Genomic DNA, 18,843 nt, shown 5'->3' on the forward strand with positions numbered 1-18,843 from the left:
CGGATCTGGTGCGATGCCATCTTTGCATCCCAATGGTGGGAGAGCACCATCATTCCGGTGTTCAGTCCCGGTAAAACTCTGCTTCATGTGGATACCTATTGGCCCATCAGCCTCACCATCGTTCTTTGTAAACTGCTGGAATGTATGGTGTGTCGGTGTTTGGGTTGGGTCCTGGAGTCTCGTGGCCTACTGCCCCATGTTGGGGTGGATTCCTCCAGGGTCACTCTACCACTGACAATCTTGTCCCTCGAGTCTGCCATTCAAACAGCCTTTTCCAGACGCATACACCTGGATGCCATCTTTTTGATTTACGAAAAGCATATGACACGACCTGGCGACGTAATATCCTTGCCACATTATACGAGTGGGTCTCCGATGCCCGCTTCTGATTTGTATCCAAAATTTCCTGTCGCTTCGTACTTTTTGTGTCAAAGTTGGTGCCTTCCATAGTTCCCCCCATATCCAGGAGCATGGGGGTCCTGCAGGCTCTGGTGTATCTCTATTTTTAGTAGCCATTAATGGTGTAGCAGCAGCTGTAGGGCCATCCATCTCACCTTCTCTCTATGCAGACAACTTCTGCATTTCGTACTGCTCTAGCAGTAGTGATGTTGCTTAGCAGTGCCTACAGGGAGCCATCCACAGTGGGCAGTCATGGGCTGTAGCCCATGGTTTCCAGTTTTCGGCCACAAAGTTGTGTTATGCCCTTCTGTCCGCTTCATATCATTCATCTGGAACCAGAACTTTACCTGAATGATGATCCACTCATCGTAGTAGAGACATATTGATTCTTAGGACTGGTTTTAGACACCTGATTGATTTGGCTTCCTCACCTTCGGCAGATTAAGTGGAAGTGCTGCAGCACCTCAATGCCCTCCGCTGCCTGAGCAACACCAACTGGGGTGCAGATCACTGTACGCTGCTGCAGCTCTACAGAACCCTTGTTTAATCCCACCTTCACTATGGGAGTCTGGTTTATGGTTCGGCGGCCCCCTCAGCATTGCGTTTACTTGACAAAGTGCACCACTATGACATTCGCCTAGCGACAGGAGCTTTTAGGACAAGTCTGGTGACCAGCGTCCTGGTGGACGCTGGAGTCCCTCCATTGCAGCTCAGGTGTGCACAACTGCTGGCCAGTAATGTTGCACACGTTTGTAGTTCTCTTGCACATCCAAATTATCGTCTCCTTTTCCCACCCATGACGGTTCATCTCCTGCATCAGCGACACCTAGGTTGCGGCCTTTCCTGGACCTTTCACATGGCCCTTAGGATTCATTTAACCCCGCGGCTCTCCGCTGCCATTTCCTCTTGATTCTTAACATGTACCGAGGGCATGAAGTGGTTTACACTACATTGACAGCTCAATGACTTACGATAACGTCGGCATCGCATATGTCCGTGGAGGACGTATTGAACAGCATTTCTTCCCTGATGGCTGTAGTGTTTTCAGTGCCGAGCTGTTGGCTATATCTCGTGCTCGTGAGCACATTCGTTCATGTCCTGGGGAGTCGTTGTGTACTGACTCCTTGTGCAGCCTACAAGCTGGTAACCAGCGCTACCCTTGTCATCCTTTGGCAGTGACTTTACAGGAGTCCATCTATGCACTGGAACAGTCCAGTCATTCAGTGGTGTTTGTCTGGACCCCAGGTCACATCGGAACCCCAGACAATGAACTTGCCATCAGGCTGGCCAAACAAGCTATGTGGAAACCACTTATGGAGATCAGCTTCTCTGCAACGGATGGAGATCAGCTTCTCTGCAACTGACTTACGTTCAGTACTATGCCGCAAGGTTTTGCAGCTTTGAGAGACGGAGTGGCATTACCTCAATATGCACAACAAACTACGTGCCATTAAGGAGACTACGAATGTGTGGAAGTCCTCCACGCGGGCATCTCTGTCAGCTCTACATTGGGCGCGCTTGGGTGACACATGGCTACTGAGGTCGGTGCAGCACCTGGCTGACAGTGGCCCATATCTTGTTGAGCTGTCCGTCTTTGTCCGCCCTGCGACGGACTCTTCAGTTACCAGACTCGTTGCCATTAATTTTAGCTGGCAATGCCTCATTGGCTAATTTAGTTTTACGTTTTATAAGTTTTCGCACATGTCCTTTGTCCCTTTGTGTTATCCACTCTAATGCTTTTAGGCTGGCTGTTTCAATGTTTTGCAGAGTGTCTGGCTTTTCCTTTTCATTCTCGTGGTTGGCCAGCCATGGTCATCTGCTCTCTTGTTTTATCCCTTCTCCTTTTTTCTTGCTTCTCTCTGTGGTTTTCTTTTCCTGTTTTGTCCGTAGTAGTGTTGGTTGTCCTTCTGTCATTCTTTTGGTTCTTCCATTCTCCTGTTATTGTGCTGTACGTCTCCTTTCTTTTCTTCTTTCCCTTGTGTAATTATTTTACTGAGAACAAGGGACCAATGGCCTCACAGTTTGGTCCCTGCCCCCTCTCCTTTAAACCAAACAACGGGTGCATGTGCTCGAGACTGAGTGTATTACATAAAACAAATTTTCTTGGTATTGGAGATAGAAACCTCCTCCCAGTTCTAAACAAAAATTTGATATGTTAGCTAAATTTTATACAAAGCAATGTATGATGTAATATGCACCTAATGCAAAATCATTACAAACTTTTAGAATTTGTTCATTGTTTTACTTAAATGTGAAAAATCTCAATAACTATTATCATTAATGACATAATAGACACTTCATCATGAAGCTGACATAAAAAGCTATAAGTAACATGAAAATCATTTGTTTACCCTCAATAGTTTCTGTAAAATTCTTTGAGAAATGTTGCAGGGTGTGCACCATGATTCTGTTAATGCAGAGCATCACCAACCTGTGGCACAAAAGGCTGGCAAACCGTGTCTCATACATTCTGGCTTGCCAGCAGGCACAGTTCTGCACCAGTTGGTGCTGCCACCTGGCTGCCATTGTGTGGTGCCTCATTAAATGAGAGAAATTTTCCATGCTGCTTCAAGCTGCCTCACGCTGGCCTCGGCAGAATCGGATAACCTGCTCTCTTTCAGTGTCTACACTTAGACAGCCGTCCGATTGTCCGTTTTTATCTTCCATCTCCATCATGTGCGTTTCGAAGTAGCTATTTGGCTGAAGAAGGATCAACAGACTCTGTTAAGGAAACAGTCATCAGTATTGTATTCAGCAACACGTTCCACCACCTAGTGACTTACTTAGCTGCTATAAACTGTTTGATAGTAAATATTTATTCTACATTTACATATGTACTCTACAAGTGATCATAGGAGCATGGCAAGGGTGCATTGTACCACTGCTAGCCATCTCCATTCCTCTTCCACTCACAAATAGAACAACTGTTTATATGCTTCCACAGGAGTCCTGTGTTCTCTTATGTTGTCTTCATGATCCTTACATGAGATGTACATTGGTGGTAGTAGAGTTGTTTTGCAGGCTGAGTCAATAGGGAATGAAATATAATTAAGATTCAGTTGTGTGAAATGGAATCAGTGAAAAAATTTCAGACATTTTATTCAGTATGTGATGACACCCAAAAATTTGTGGCAGACCAGGACTCTGCCATTTATTTCGAGTGGTCGCTGTGCCGTTCATTTCAAGTGGTTGCTGTAACCATTTAGTTGTTCCAGGCACACCTATAATGCCATTTCGAATTTTCAGTGACACAGATGTTACTTTCTATTACTTCCAAATACTTCAAGTAGAGAAATGATTTGGAACATTGTTCCAGGAAAAACAGTGATCTCTATAATATTGTAACATGTTTCAGTTCACACATTCATGATCAGATTTAAGTTGTTTATTCTTATTATAGATGAAGGAATGTAAGATCTGAAGACAATTTCTTAGAAGATCGAAACGGTTGTCAAAAAATAAACAACTTCAGTGTGACCATGACTATGTGTATTGAAGTAAACTATAAGAAGAGGTTCTCTCACAGGGTTGAACAGATTTGTTTGAGGTGTTAATGTTCCTGAGATATTAACATTCCTGAGTCTGCTCTAAAGCCCATTTGCAGTGGTACAATTTCTGCATATCACGCGGGATAGTATCTGATTACAGTATTCAGAAGTAATAGGAAGGAATCATTAGAGGCATTCATCCTTTTTGGAATGGATTTCATGCCACTGTGTATTCATTAGTTTAATCTCCATTGGCTTCATTCATTCCATTTCCGTGATTTTAGTTCAGTTAGTATACATGGAAGGGTAAGCCACAGCCCTCCATATAACCCATTCCCTCAATGGTGATTTTCCCATAAAATACTTGAGAGAACTTGTGGTTGTAGTGTCAGAAACTACAGTAAAACATTTTTTTTTTTTCAACACTCCCATCTAAAACTCTTTCTCATGCATAATAATCGCTCACTTCTGTCTCACAAAAACTTCCATAAGAGAATAAATTATCTCCCATTAAATTAGTCCTCACCTGCACAGGACTCTTTTCACCTTCATTGATAGCACACATCTGGGCTACTGTTAACAGCTAGCCACTGGAGGCATCCCTCCTAGCCACAATCGTGACCATCCATGTGCAGATCACATTCCTCGTGCATCATCCTTAATTTCATTCATATTCACTCATTGTATTTCAGCGGTTCTAATTCAATCTGTACTTATACAGGGTGTTACAAAAAGGAACAGCCAAACTTCCAGCAACATTCCTCACACACAAAGAAAGAAAAGATGTTATGTGTACATGTGTCTGGAAACGCTTAATTTACATGTTAGAGCTCATTTTAGTTTCATCAGTATGTTCTTCCACCTACGCTCAATGGAGCACATTATCATGATTTCATACGGGATACTCTACCTGTGCAGCTAGAACATGTGCCTTTACAAGTACAACACAACATGTGGTTCGTGCACGATGGAGCTCCTGCAAATTTCAGTTGAAGTGTTCGTACGCTACTCAACAACAGATTCGGTGACTGATGGATTGGTAGAGGTGGACCAATTCCATGGCCTCCACGCTCTCCTGACCTCAACCCTCTTGACTTCCATTTATGGGGGCATTTGAAAGCTCTTGTCTACGCACCCCCGGTACCAAATGTAGAGACTCTTTGTGCTCGTATTGTGAATGGCTGTGATACAATACGCCATTCTCCAGGGCTGCATCAGGGATTTCATGCGATGGAGGGTGGATGCATGTATCCTCACTAATGGAGGACATTTTGAACATTTCCTGTAACAAAGTGTTTGAAGTCACGCTGGTATGTTCTGTTGCTGTGTGTTTCCATTCCATGATTAATGTGATTTGAAGAGAAGTAATAAAATGAGCTCTTAACATGGAAAGTGAGCGTTTCCAGACACATGTCCACATAATATATTTTCTATCTTTGTTTGTGAGGAATGTTTCCTGAAAGTTTGGCCGTACCTTTTTGTAACACCCTGTATTTAAGTTAATCAGCTTCATTTTACTTTTGAAATATGAAACCAACAAACAGTCTCTCTTTCTAGATCAGTTACAAGGAGCTATTACCGTGGTGCTGCTGGTGCTCTTCTTGTATACGATATCACAAATCGTGATTCGTTCAATGCTTTGGCAGACTGGCTGTCAGATGCACGATCACTTGCCAGTCCAAACATAGTGATTTTGCTTGTTGGAAATAAGAAGGACCTTGATGCTGAAAGAGAAGTTACCTTCCTGGAAGCCAGCTGTTTTGCTCAGGAGAATGGTAAGTTTGGCATTTGCTCATGCCACTATAATAGTTCATGTGAACCTTAAAAATTAATGATGTCCCATAACATATCCATTACAAAGTTTGTTGAAAATATATGTAACTACTTCATGACACTCCAAATTATATCAAATAACTATTTTCTAATAAGAACTTTTCTTTATCATTTAGACTTCATGACAGAGTGTTGGTATTCACCTTCTCAGGGTAAAAATTAGGTGAAAGAGTACATAAAATAAGGGAAAGCCAACTACTCACTTATAGCAGACTGATGTGTGGAGCATAGAAACATGTAATGGAAGACACTATTTGCACTGCCTTTCATCCTCTTGGTCTTTTCTAGTAAAAGTACATGCATTCACATGCACAACTACTCAGACACCCAAATGCAAACTCCTCTGACCATGACAATGAAATGATATTAGATGAACTGAAGTTCATGAACCCCCCAGGGGGCTCGCGGTCCTTTCGTGAGTACGTGCGTGGCGAGCACGGGGCCCCGAGCTATTGCAGCCTTCCTTCTTTTTCCGGGCTGCATTTCCTTTCCCTTCCCCTCCTTTCCTGTCCTTCATCCTTCCCTCCGACCTCTCCTCTCCCTCTCTTGGTGTCCCTACTTATGGTGTCCCTCCTTATGTTGGCCCTGCTATTCTCCTGGTTCTGTTGACCTTGCAATTCGGCCTTGTTCTGTAATTCCTTCATCCTTTTGGTATTCTCTGGTCCCCTCTGGGGTTTGACCTCCATCACTAAATTTTCTTCCGTAGTGTGAGCCATTTGGGGAAGAGCACCTTACCTAGTGTCTCCGGCGTGTGCCATCATCATTGATTCCATCGTTTCCTTTACGTCGTTGTTTGACGCTAGGGTCCATAGCCAGCACAGTAGCCAGCCCGTGTGGTGGGGTCGCTATGTACCCTTTTGGTTGAGCCCCCTGAAAACACAGGGATCACACGTCTGATACCTGAGCTGTGACCTCCTCATGTAAGCCTAGGAGTGGTTGCTTGTCGTCCTGGAGCATCGGAACTCCCAGCAATGGCCGCCGTGCCAGACGGCCCTTGCTGTGGCTGGGTGGCGCCCATGAGGAGAGCCCCTGATCGGAGTGGGTGGTATCAGGGCGGACACTATGCTCATGAAACGCATAAGAGTCCACAACTCTGGCCGTTCTCCGGCCGTCTCTTTGACTGGAAAAGATTCTTCACGTGCTGCTTCCTCTGCCCCTTCTGCCTTCCCTTCCGTGGCTACCCCCTGGGAGGAGGGCCAGGCTCGTCGGCTGGGGGCGAAACCTTTCCCTCGCTATCTGGTTTGCGCCAGAACTGATGGGGATACTTTTACTCATACGAAACCTATGTTTTTTGTTGAACACATCGAAGACAAGTTTGGCGAGGTGGACTCTATCAGCAAGATGCGGTCTGGGTCGCTGTTGATTAAAACCGCTTCAGCTACCCAGTCTGCAGCTCTCCGTGCCTGTACCCATCTTGGTACGATTCCTGTGTCAATTACCCCACACCAGTCCTTGAACATGGTGCAAGGTGTAATTTTCCATAGAGACCTCCTCCTTCAATCTGATGAGGAACTTCGGGACAATCTAAGCCGGCGGGGGGTTCACTTTGTTCGGCGGGTTCAGAGGGGTCCGAAGGACAACCGCGTTGACACTGGTGCATTTATCTTGGCCTTTGAAGGGGACACCCTCCCTGAGAAGGTCAAGATTATGGTCTATCGGTGTGACGTGAAGCCATACATCCCACCACCTATGCGATGTTTCAAGTGTTTGCGTTTTGGCCACATGTCTTCGCGCTGTTCGCAGGCCCCCCTCTGTGGTGACTGTGGACATCCGTTCCATGAGGGAAGTTCCTGTGTTCCCCCTCCTGTGTGCGTAAATTGTCGTGGAAATCATTCTTCACGGTCACTGGATTGCCCAGTGTATCAGAAAGAGAAAAAGATACAGGAGTATAAGACTCTTGATCGTCTCACCTATACCGAGGCCCGTAAAAAGTATACACGCCTTCATCCAGTGACCCTGACAACTAGTTATGCTTCAGCAGTATCTTCACCCCCTCCTCCTCATTCCTTACCCCAGTCCCGAACCCCTTTCCTCCCCCCTCCCCCTGCGGTTCCCACACCATCCCCCCCGGGCACCGCTTCCTCTCCCCGGCTGGAGAAGTGTCCTGCTTCTTCGGCGTCTGCCGGTCATGGGCGCCCCTCGCGGGATCCCCCTTCCCGGCACCTTCCAGGCCAAAGGTCTGCTGCCACGCGGCCACCACGAGAACCACGGTCTGCGGGCCCTCAGATCGCCCGCTCTCTTTCTGTTCCCGATCTTGCTGTGGCTGGCTCCATTTTGTTGCACAGCCCTCCTCGATCCCAAACAGAAAGAAAGAAGAAGCACAAGTCCCGGGACAAGGAGTCTCTGGTATCGCCAGAGGTCTCGTCCCCATCTTCACAACCTAACTCTGACCTGTTATTCATGGATGTCGCCCCCTCCTTGTCGGTGACGGGTGGTGACCCACCGGCATGACTGACATTAGCCTGTTCACCCCCCAATTGACTCATCGTTCTTTGGCTATCCAATGGAACTGTAATGGCTATTACCGTCACCTACCGGAGTTGCAATCCCTTCTTTCGTTTTACTCTGCGGCTTGTGTGGTTCTACAAGAAACTCATTTTACTGGTGGTCACTCACCAACCCTCCATGGCTTCCGTGCTTTCTGTCGAAATCGGGTCGGCGCCCTACGGGCGTCTGGCGGAGTTTGCATGTTGGTCCGAACGGACATCGCCAGCACGTGGATTCCTCTCCAAACTACATTGGAAGCAGTTGCTGTTAGGATCCACCTGGACTCTGGAGTCACAATTTGCAATCTGTATCTCCCTCCTGACAGAACTCCTACACCTGCCTCCTTAAGTGCCCTCCTTCAGCAACTTCCTCCTCCCTTCCTTATACTTGGCGATTTTAATGCACATCATCCCTTGTGGGGCAGTGCATTTCCATCTAGTCGGGGTCATCTCATTGACCAGTTTATTACCGACCACGACTTGTGCCTTCTTAACGATGGCTCCCCTACCCATTTCAGTGTCGGTCATGGTAGCTTTTCTGCCATTGATCTTTCTCTCTCTTCTCCCTCCCTCCTCCCTTCCCTAAAATGGTCACCGCACGACGACCTTTGCGATAGTGACCACTTCCCGTTGATTCTCTCGCTCCCTTCCCGCTCCCCCATGGACAGATCACCTCGTTGGTCCTTCCAACGTGCCAATTGGCCTCTGTATACTGCACAGGTCGTTTTTTCTCCCTCATTGTCAGATGGTATTGATGATGTCATACGTGACATGTCTGACGCGATTGTTCACGCTGCTAGCCTTGCTATCCCGCGCTCATCTGGACCATTTCGCCGCCGGCAGGTCCCTTGGTGGAGTTCGGACATTGCCGTTGCCATCCGTGATCGCCGTCGAGCCTTGCAACACCTTAAGAGGCATCCATCCGTTGCCAATCTTATTACCTTTAAACGCCTTCGCGCAAGGGCCCGTTACTTAATCAAACGGAGCAAACGGATGTGTTGGGAACGCTTTGTTTCTTCCCTCGATTCTGCTGTCCCTCTCTCGCGGGTATGGGCTACACTTCGCTCTCTCCAAGGTTGCCATCGGCAGTCTACCCTCCCGGGTCTTCACCTCCCAGATGGCCTTTGCACGGACCCGTTGATTCTCGCGGAACACCTTGCGACCCATTTTGCAACAGCGTCGGCATCAGCCTCCTATCCGGCTGCTTTCCTTCCCCAGAAACAGCGGGCCGAAGCTTCCGCCTTATGTTTTACCCCCAGCCAGTCAGAACCATACAACGACGCTTTTACTGAATGGGAACTTCTTTCCGCACTCTCCTCTTCTCATGATACGGCCCCTGGCCCAGACTTCATTCATAACCAACTGCTTCAACATCTCAGTGCTCCACAACAGCGACATCTTCTCCGGGTATTTAACCGTATTTGGCTCCAGGGTGACTTCCCTTCTCAATGGAGGGATAGCATCGTGGTTCCCGTCATTAAGCCCGGTAAGAACCCCCTGTTCGTCGACAGCTATCGGCCAATTAGTCTGACGAACGTTGTTTGTAAGTTACTTGAACGGATGGTAGCCCGTCGGCTCACTTGGGTCCTCGAATCTCGGCGTCTGTTGTCCCCTTACCAGTGTGGCTTCCGAGAGGGACGGTCTCCGATCGATCATTTACTTCGCTTGGAATCCGCAGTTCGGCAGGCCTTTTCCCAGCGCCGCCATTTGGTTGCTGTATTTTTCGACCTTCGCAAGGCTTATGATACGGCTTGGCGCCATCATATCTTAGTTACACTTCATGAGTGGGGTCTTCGGGGCCCACTCCCGATTTTTATCCGCCAGTTCTTGTTTCATCGTTCGTTTAGGGTTAGGGTTGGTACAGTTTTAAGTTCTCCGCGAACCCAGGAGAATGGCATCCCTCAGGGTTCCGTATTGAGTGTACTTCTGTTCCTCATTGCTATAGATGGACTTGTGGCCTCCGTCGGTCCTTTGGTCACTCCTGCTCTGTATGTGGATGATTTCTGCATTTGGGTTAGTTCCTCTTCGATGGCCGCTGCAGAGCGTCAGCTCCAGGGTGCTATACGGCGTGCCTCTGCATGGACCATCTCACACGGATTTCAGTTTTCTCCTTTAAAATCGCGAGTGGTCCACTTTTGTCGCCGTGTGACAGTCCACCCCAATCCAGAGCTCTATCTCAATGCACAACGATTACCTGTGGTCCCACAGTTTCGTTTCCTTGGCCTTCTTTTCGACAACAAGCTCACTTGGCTGCCTCATATCAGACGCCTGAAGATAGGATGTTTCCGTAAACTAAACGTCCTTCGCTTCCTTGCCCACACCTCTTGGGGTGCTGACCGTTCCACTCTCCTCCACCTTTATCGGGCCTTAGTGTTGTCTCGCTTGGACTATGGTTGTCAAGTTTACGGTTCAGCTGCCCCTTCTACATTGCACCTCTTGGATCCGGTCCACCATCGTGGTATCCGTTTGGCCATCGGTGCCTTCCTGACTAGCCCTGTAGATAGTCTCCTGGTTGAGGCTGGGATCCCCCCCCTTTCCGTTCGGCGCTCCCAGCTTCTGGTTTCGTATGCAATCGCTGTCCGTTCCTCTCCCACTCATCCTTCCTATTCTATCCTGTTCCCTGCCCAAGGAAGTCGCCCACCTGACTCCCGCCCTCGGGCCGGTTTACCGGTTGGGCTCCGCCTAGCGTCTCTTCGCCGTGATTTTCAGCTTCCTTCCTTTTCCTGTATCCCACGTTCCCTCCCCAACACACCTCCTTGGTTAGTTCCTCGGCCCCGAGTTCGGATGGATCTCTGCCGAGGTCCGAAAGATTCCGTTCCCCCGATGGTGTTCCGTTGTTTTTTCCGCCGCATTTTATCTGAGTTTCGGGATGCTGTTGTTTTTTACACTGATGGCTCTAAATCTGCTGATCGTGTGGGCTATGCCTTCACCTCCTCTGTAGGCATGGAAAATCATCTCCTGCCAAATGCATGTGGGGTGTTCACTGCGGAATTGATGGCGGTCTCCCGGGCCCTGGCGTTTATTAAACAGTCCAAGCTCAATCGCGTTTTGTTATGTACAGACTCAATGAGTGGCCTTCAGGCACTTGACCAGTGTTTCTCCCGTCATCCCCTGGTCTCCTCCATCCATGACCATCTCGCTGATCTCCACCATGCTGCTTGTTCTGTTAGCTTCCTTTGGGTCCCTGGCCATGTGGGCATCCAAGGAAATGAGCTTGCTGATCGTTTGGCTGGGGGAGCAGTCACTTACCCCCCATTCCCTGTCACCCCTCCTGTGGCGGATTTACGGCTTCATCTCAAATCCCACTTTGCGCAATCATGGGCCACATCCTGGGAGGCTACCTCCTTGTCTAATAAACTTCGTGCGATTAAGGTGACACCTGTCCCATGGCGTTCTTCCTTACGCCTCTCGCGAAAGGACTCAACCACCCTCTGTCGTCTTCGCATCGGCCATACCAGGCTGACCCATGGTTTTCTTTTGCGTGGTGAGCCACCCCCACTTTGTGGTTGTGGAGCTTTCCAGTCAGTGGCCCACATTTTGGTGGAATGCCCCCTTCTTTTAGCTCTGCGTACTAAGTACAGACTTCCCTGCACTTTACCCTTAATATTAGCAGACGATTCCCGGATGGTTGAACTGGTTCTCAGTTTCCTCCGTGAAAGTGGTTTTTATTCTCAGTTTTAAGGATTTTCATCTCCCTCTGGAGTAGGGGCAGGGCGGTGAGGGTTGGGATGTCTCCCACTGTAGGCTGTGCTTGGAGATTCCTGACTCCCCTCCCTGGCCATGTTCCTTCTTTTTTCCCTTGTACTGTTTTTATCGCCTTTTAGGTTTGTTTAATCCCTTTTACAATCCGCCCTTTTACACTCTGGCGGTTGAACGCTTTTAAATAGCATGTGGTCTTGCTTGTACTGCTTCACAGGTGGGATATTTCCTCTCTTGAGTTTGCCCATTTACTGACTTCCCTCCTTGTGTTTTTATCATTGACGACACAACTGCACTTTTTTTTTTAGCCTTTTACCTTTTACCTTTATCGTTTTTGACTCTTCTGAGCTGTCCCTCTGTCGGAACTGACCGTCTTTGTAACAAGGGACTGATGACCTTGCTGTTTGGTCCCTTCAACCCCAATCAACCAACCAACCAATCAACCAAGTTCATGAATGCGAAGTCTGAAATATAGTATAGTTTTCTATACAATGTCTAGTTACATTTAGTCCCCCCCCCCCCCCTCCCGTCCATAGCATCCCCAAATTTAAAATCACTAAACTCAGAGTAATGAAAGCCCTTTCTGTAATCACTGCTGGCAGTACAAAGCTGATGAATAGAACAATGCTGTTGGCAGCACTTGACTGGTGCCAACTTGAGAAATATCAGAGAATGTAGACTTTTTCAACGTTCAGCATTTTAAGAGAAAGTTACATACACAGCACTGGTTCCTGTGAATATATTTCACCAAATTTATATATAGGTACACAGTCTACTTTAATCAGTCATGTTACTGAGCAGCTTCCTGTTCTATTTTAAACATAAGTTACAGTTAAAACTTTCATCAGTCAGCGATACCACTCGTACTGCCAACTTAACAGCATTGGCCAGACATAATCACAGATATTGCTGCCCAGGGGACTAACAGCCTCAGTGTAAAACATTAATACATGCGTACATTTTCAGGGTGGTCAGAAACAGTTTGCTGATATGTTGTGCCATTTCTGAGTTAATTAGCATTGAAATTAGCCAGTCAAGCTGATATACATGCAAATTCAAGTGGCCTACCAGATGCAGTCAGTCTCAATTGTTCTCATATTGTAGATGATAGTGTACAAGACTGCTAAGCCTTTGCTCAGGTTTGATCCTTGCTAATTTCCCATGTCTAATTTTTGTATAGCTGCCTTGTTTGGTTTTAGAAAAACCAAATGAAGAACACATTTGGCAACACTCTCTGCCAAGCTGCATGAATTTGCACGCTTAACATCCTGCTTGACTAATTTCATGGCTAATTAACTCAGATATGGTGCAACATATCAAAATTTTTTTCTTAAGTTATTTCTTACCCTTTAACACCCTTACAGACTTCTCAGACTGTTTCGACGATCCTGTATAAATAAATATTTGAAACAATAAGTTACAGTACTTACTGCCGTACAGTAACCTTAATTAACAAGCATCAAGAGATATGCTGGACATTTTGCACATAATATGCTTCTATGTGGTGTGTTTTGAAACACTCTGGCATACAGAGATCATAATCATAATTTGGACACCACAAAGACGTTTCTTTTCAGAACACTTTTCCTTTGTGGTTCTTTCTTACATTGGCAGGCACATGTCTGGTGCTGCAGTTTTTCCACAATAGGTGGTGAGTTTTTGTGGCAAAATGCCTGCTACTAACTCTGTGCAGACCTAAGAAAGAAAAAACTTCTGTATCTCGATTGCGTTGCAACCCTGAGAATTTCCTAATTCTATATACAACTTGGAGAAGTTATATTTTTCATTTTTCCTTTTGTCAATGTTTTGCATCTCCTTATAAAAGATAAATGCACTTATGATGCTGTTTGCAAGCAGAGGAATGAAAAAGTTGTGCCATCATTTGAATTGCTTTTTCATGAAAGGTCTGTTTTATATACTCCTACTTCCTGAATATTAGTCACTGACTTCTCTGCACTGTCCTCCCCTTGCATAAGTAGAGTTATCTCCATATTGACATATCCCTTATGTCTGTCCATTTCAGCTACAGCACATACTCCCAAAAATCCTGTCCTTTTTTGTATTTTCAGCCTGACAACCATATATTAAGGGAGATTTTTTTTTTTCCTGTCAGTCACAAAAGTACATACTGTCTTAGTCATGCATTACCATAAAGCATGAAACAAAGCAGATGATACATAACAGTGATCTGTGTATATGATATAACCACTGTCCTGTGTATATGATATAACCTCTGTCAAAATAGTTTTCCAGTAATCTAGTCAAAACTACCGTAACACCTGGCTGCTATGCCCCTTTTCCTACAAACACATCCATCCTAAGTATATACACAATCAAAGTGTCTTAAACAACATACATGCAAAATGATTTTTTTTTAACTTCCATTCTTGTGGCTGGAGGCCTGGATGATTGACAATTTGCTATTGTAAAAAAAATGAAACACTGAAACACCTACAGCTGTTATTTATTGTGTACGAGGTGTGACAGTAAAGTAATGAGACTGATGTGAAAAAAAACAACATGTTTACTGTTTTAGTCAAATTTAGTGTTGTTTCCTTCAAAGTAGTTCCCTTCTGATTGCACACACTTTTTCCAGCACTTCTGTCATTGATGGTAACATTTCTGGAACTCATCTTGTGTAATATCCTTCAAGATGCTCGTCACAGCTTTTTGGGCATCTCGTGTTGTTTGAAAATCAAGTTTCTTGACTGCCGTTTTGACTCTTGGAAATAAAAAAAAAGTTGCATGGGGCAATATCTGGTGAATAAGGTGGCTGTGGTAGTACTGAAATTTGTTTAGAGGTTAAAAATTGCTGTACTGACAGAGCAGTATGGGATGGCACATTACCGTGATGCAGAATCCAATTAACAGCAATGTTGGCATGGACACCAAGAAGTCTTTTATGAAGTCTTTCTAAAATTTCTTTGTAGTAATATTGGTTAACTGTTTGTCCAGGAGACACCCACTCTTTATGGACAATTCTCTTGGAATCAAAGAAGCACACAAGCATGCATTTCATTTTTGACTTTGACATATGAGCTTTTTTTGGTCTAGGTGATCTCTTTGAGCACCATTGCAAACTTTGGCATATTGTCTCTGGATCATACTGAAAAAACTAGCTTCCATCACCAGTGATAACACAGCTCAACAATTCTGGATTGAAATAGCATACCGTTGCACTATATAATGCATTTCCGTGACAAGAGACTTAAATATGTGTTAACTTATTCCAGCACAACCCACAACTGAGCAGTTGCATCGATGTGCCGCTTGGACTAAAAGTAGCTTATAGACCAAGGTCAAAGATATTGTGCCTATGCAAGCCTGCAGGGTTGCCACATCTTGTAAAGAAAATCAGTCTCATTACTTCATTGTTACACCTCACAGCTACACAATAAATGACATCTTGTGGATGGCTGTAGGTATTTTGTTTTCTTACAAAATGAAAATATCCTCATAAACCACCAATATCTTAGTCAAATGTTGTACACTCATATGGGACAAATGAAGAAAATTACGCAGAACTCCAGTAATAAAAAAGCAGGCTAATTTTGAAGAGAGGATCATGGTTAGACTTGTTACAGGGAATATATTTGCCATTGTTATTGAGGTGCAAGTTCGACAAAATTGCTTTGAACCTCTCGTAGCTCATAATGGGCATATGTGAGAGATTGTGAAAAACTGACACTTTTGACCTAAAATCGCTGACTTTTGAATTCTTTGCGAAGTGCATGGAACTATTACTGCAAAATATGAGTATATATCCTTAATTTTGCCATTGTCCATTTGCTCCGAACACAATTCAATTTCAGCTTTATTTATGTCTGCATTTGATTTTGTGTTTTTTTCTGAATGCACATTGGCCAAAAATTCTGGTACAATGTAGAGACAATGATCAAGCGTGAATGCTTGCAGATTTTTGTGAAACGGGGACAGAAACTTAATGGTTAAAGGGTGAATTTTTGAAGACAGATGTTCACATTGTTTGAACATAGTTTTATTTTATGTCTTGCACCATTATTGTGGACATTCACATTGTTGATAATTTAGTAATTTTACTTTTAATAATCTTACACATTTCCAATATTTAAACACTGCCAAGAAGTTATTTGGAGAGAAATCTGTGTGTTCCTGTTCGCTTCGTATAATAACTCACTCTCACAACTCTGTTCTGAGTGAGGAGAATGTCTGAGCTACATGGAGAGACTCCCCAGAATATGAGACTGTATTGCGTTACACCATGAAACAGTGCGAACAGTCTCCAGGCTTCTGCTGTACAAGAGTGTGCCTCGGAATAACATGCTTCTTCAGCTCTATACTTGTTTTTGGTGATGTGTGCTTTCGTTTTCAGTTTCCCTGTATCCACAGGCTGAAAAATCTTGTTTCTATAGCCATGAATTTTCACCTTGGGCTCGATTTCCCTGCTTCTTAGATAACACTTCAGTAAGGCACTTTTCTTTATGTTGATTATCAGGTTATTTCTGTGAAACCAATCACCCAACTTGTTTGTACCTTCATTTGTGTCCTCTTGAAGCTCATGATCATGTTTGCTACCAAGGAGGAGAATGCTATCATCTGTAAAGACTGTACTGGTAATAGTACCTCAGTTTCAATAAAAAGAGCATCCCCTTCACAGTCAGAGTGCTGCTCACCTGTAACAAACTGGTGACACACTGTTGACTGTCACTCCCCATAATAGTCTAAATCTGGTTCAGAGCCTCATTTCCCACTGAGACCTTCTCTTGCAATCAGATGCCAACCTACACTTCAACTTGGAGCGATGGGTTGTTCATTTTGTCCATTGTGTTGATAGAAGGCCGAAGGACAATAATGTTGCTACCGGTGCCTTCATCTTAGCCTTTGAGGCAGATTCATTGCCTCAAAAGGTCAAGGTGATGGTATTCTGATGCAGTGCGAAATCATATGTTCCTCCCCACCATGAGCTGCTTCAAGTGCTTGTAATTTGGGTTCATGTTTCAATGCTAGCGCACCATTTGTAGAGATTGTAGATAAGAGCTGCCTACGAATGCTGCTTGTGCCCTTGCATCCATCTGTGTTAAGTGTGGAAAGTACCTTTCTCCTAGCTCACCAGGCTACAATGTTTTCCAGAGTAAGAAGAAAATACCAGAAAACAAGACTCTGGACAAACTAACTTGCCAAGAAGTAGTACAAGCAGTTGCACCCAGTGTGTAAAACGGTGTCATATGCTATAGCTATGGTGACGATGCCCCCTTTGGCGATGGTACTCCTGCCCTTTACACCTCTTACAGTAGGCCCCCAGGGCTGCTCAACCATGCTTGTCCCCTGATGGTTGGGAGCTCCCCTCTTGCTGCTTCCCCCACACCTACTTTGGGATTGATGGCTTCCCACCCACCAGGAACAATGGCTCCCACATCACAGTTGGAGACAGATCACCTCCCTTTGGGTTCTTTTGCCAGGAAGGGGTCCCTTGGGACACTTTCTTCGAAGGTTTCTATCAATCTACAACTGGACACCAGCCAGTGGCTGAAGGAGTCACTAGCTGCTGATCACAGGACGTCGTGATCATCATATGTTATTGAAAATTCAGAGAAGCCCTCACAATTATTGAAATCATCTAAGTAGAGGAAAGACAAGAAAAAGTCTTCCAAGAAGGCCCTGATGACACCAGTTCCCACCTGTTCCACAGCTGCGGCAGAGATTCCGGTGACCCCTGATGCCCCAATTCACTGATCCCACATCCTACATGTGTTGATGCCAGAACCCCTCAAAAAGTGGCAGCAGGTGATCATAGGGCACAACCTGTCCACTTGGTCCTTTCATGGCCTCACAGTATATCGACAACATCGTTCTCCAGTGGAATTGTAGTGGATTCCTCCATCACCCGGATGAGCTATGACAGCTTGTAAGCACTTCACCTGCCTTGTGCATTTCCCTTCAGGAGACATGATTTCCAGCAACATGGACCACAGCCATTTGTGGATACCACGAATAATATAAAAATCATGCTACCTATGACATGGTGTTGCGCAGAGTTTGAACATAGGTTCTGGACACTCTTTATAGCAAACTTGTGCCTCTTAATACACCTTTGGAGGCTATAACTGCTGAGGTAAATGCATTTTAAGACATCTGCAATGTTTACCTCCTGCCTGATGGTGAAGTGTCTCAGAACATATTGTTTGCATTGGTTTCTCAGCTCCCCCCACCTTTCCTAATCTCGAGAGATTTAAATGCCCACAACCCTTTGTGGGGTGGAACAATGATCACTGGCTGTGGTAAAGACCTTGAAAACTTACTGGCACAATGTGACCTTAGCCCCTTGAGTATTGGTACCCCCACAAACTTCAGTGTGGTAAACAGAACTTTCTTGACCATTAACCTTTCCATTCATAGCCCTTGTCTTCTCCCATCCATCCACTGGAGAGTCCACAATGACCTGTGTGGTAGTGACCACTTTTCAGTCTTCATGTCCCTCCCTCAGTCTCTCTCCTGTTGATGCTTGCCCAGATGGGCTCTCAACAGTGTTGACTGGGATGCTTTCACCTCTGCTGTTGCCCTTGGCTCCTTGTTGCACAGAGAGATCAGTGAGGCAGTCCAGAATACAACTACAGCCATTCTTTGTGTTGTGTCTAGGAATCCTACATACTCGGTTCGCTAGACAATCAATCAACTCGTATTAATGAGTTTTATTACAAGTAGTACAAATACTTAACTTTGATCTGAGAATTCTTGTAGTCCTTTGTACTTGATCATCCACAAGTGTAACTACACAGATGTGTCGCAAGCAAGAGGCGACCTACGAAACATTGTCTTATGCAGAATATACAAACACAAGTGACACTTCTGGTCCTAGTGACCGCTACTAACAAAATTTGTAAACTGATCTGCAGTGACTGCTGAGCTCTAACTGAGCTACGTGGAGATTACTACTGAAGCTTAGCAATGGCATCTGGAGC

At 45.3% G+C, this 18,843-nt stretch overlaps 1 protein-coding gene across 1 annotated transcript in view; it reads left to right on the top strand.

The window, feature by feature from the left end:
• The window catches only part of LOC126298504 (ras-related protein Rab-4B), a 99,690-nt gene that overhangs the window by 36,912 nt on the left and 43,935 nt on the right, over positions 1–18,843 (top strand). Inside the window, exon 4 of the mRNA XM_049989840.1 lies at positions 5,445–5,662. Coding sequence (XP_049845797.1) covers positions 5,445–5,662 — 218 coding nt within the window. The remainder of the gene's footprint in view (positions 1–5,444; positions 5,663–18,843) is intronic.

The sequence above is a fragment of the Schistocerca gregaria genome, chromosome X (assembly GCF_023897955.1).
Source record: "Schistocerca gregaria isolate iqSchGreg1 chromosome X, iqSchGreg1.2, whole genome shotgun sequence".
Taxonomy (NCBI): domain Eukaryota; kingdom Metazoa; phylum Arthropoda; class Insecta; order Orthoptera; family Acrididae; genus Schistocerca; species Schistocerca gregaria.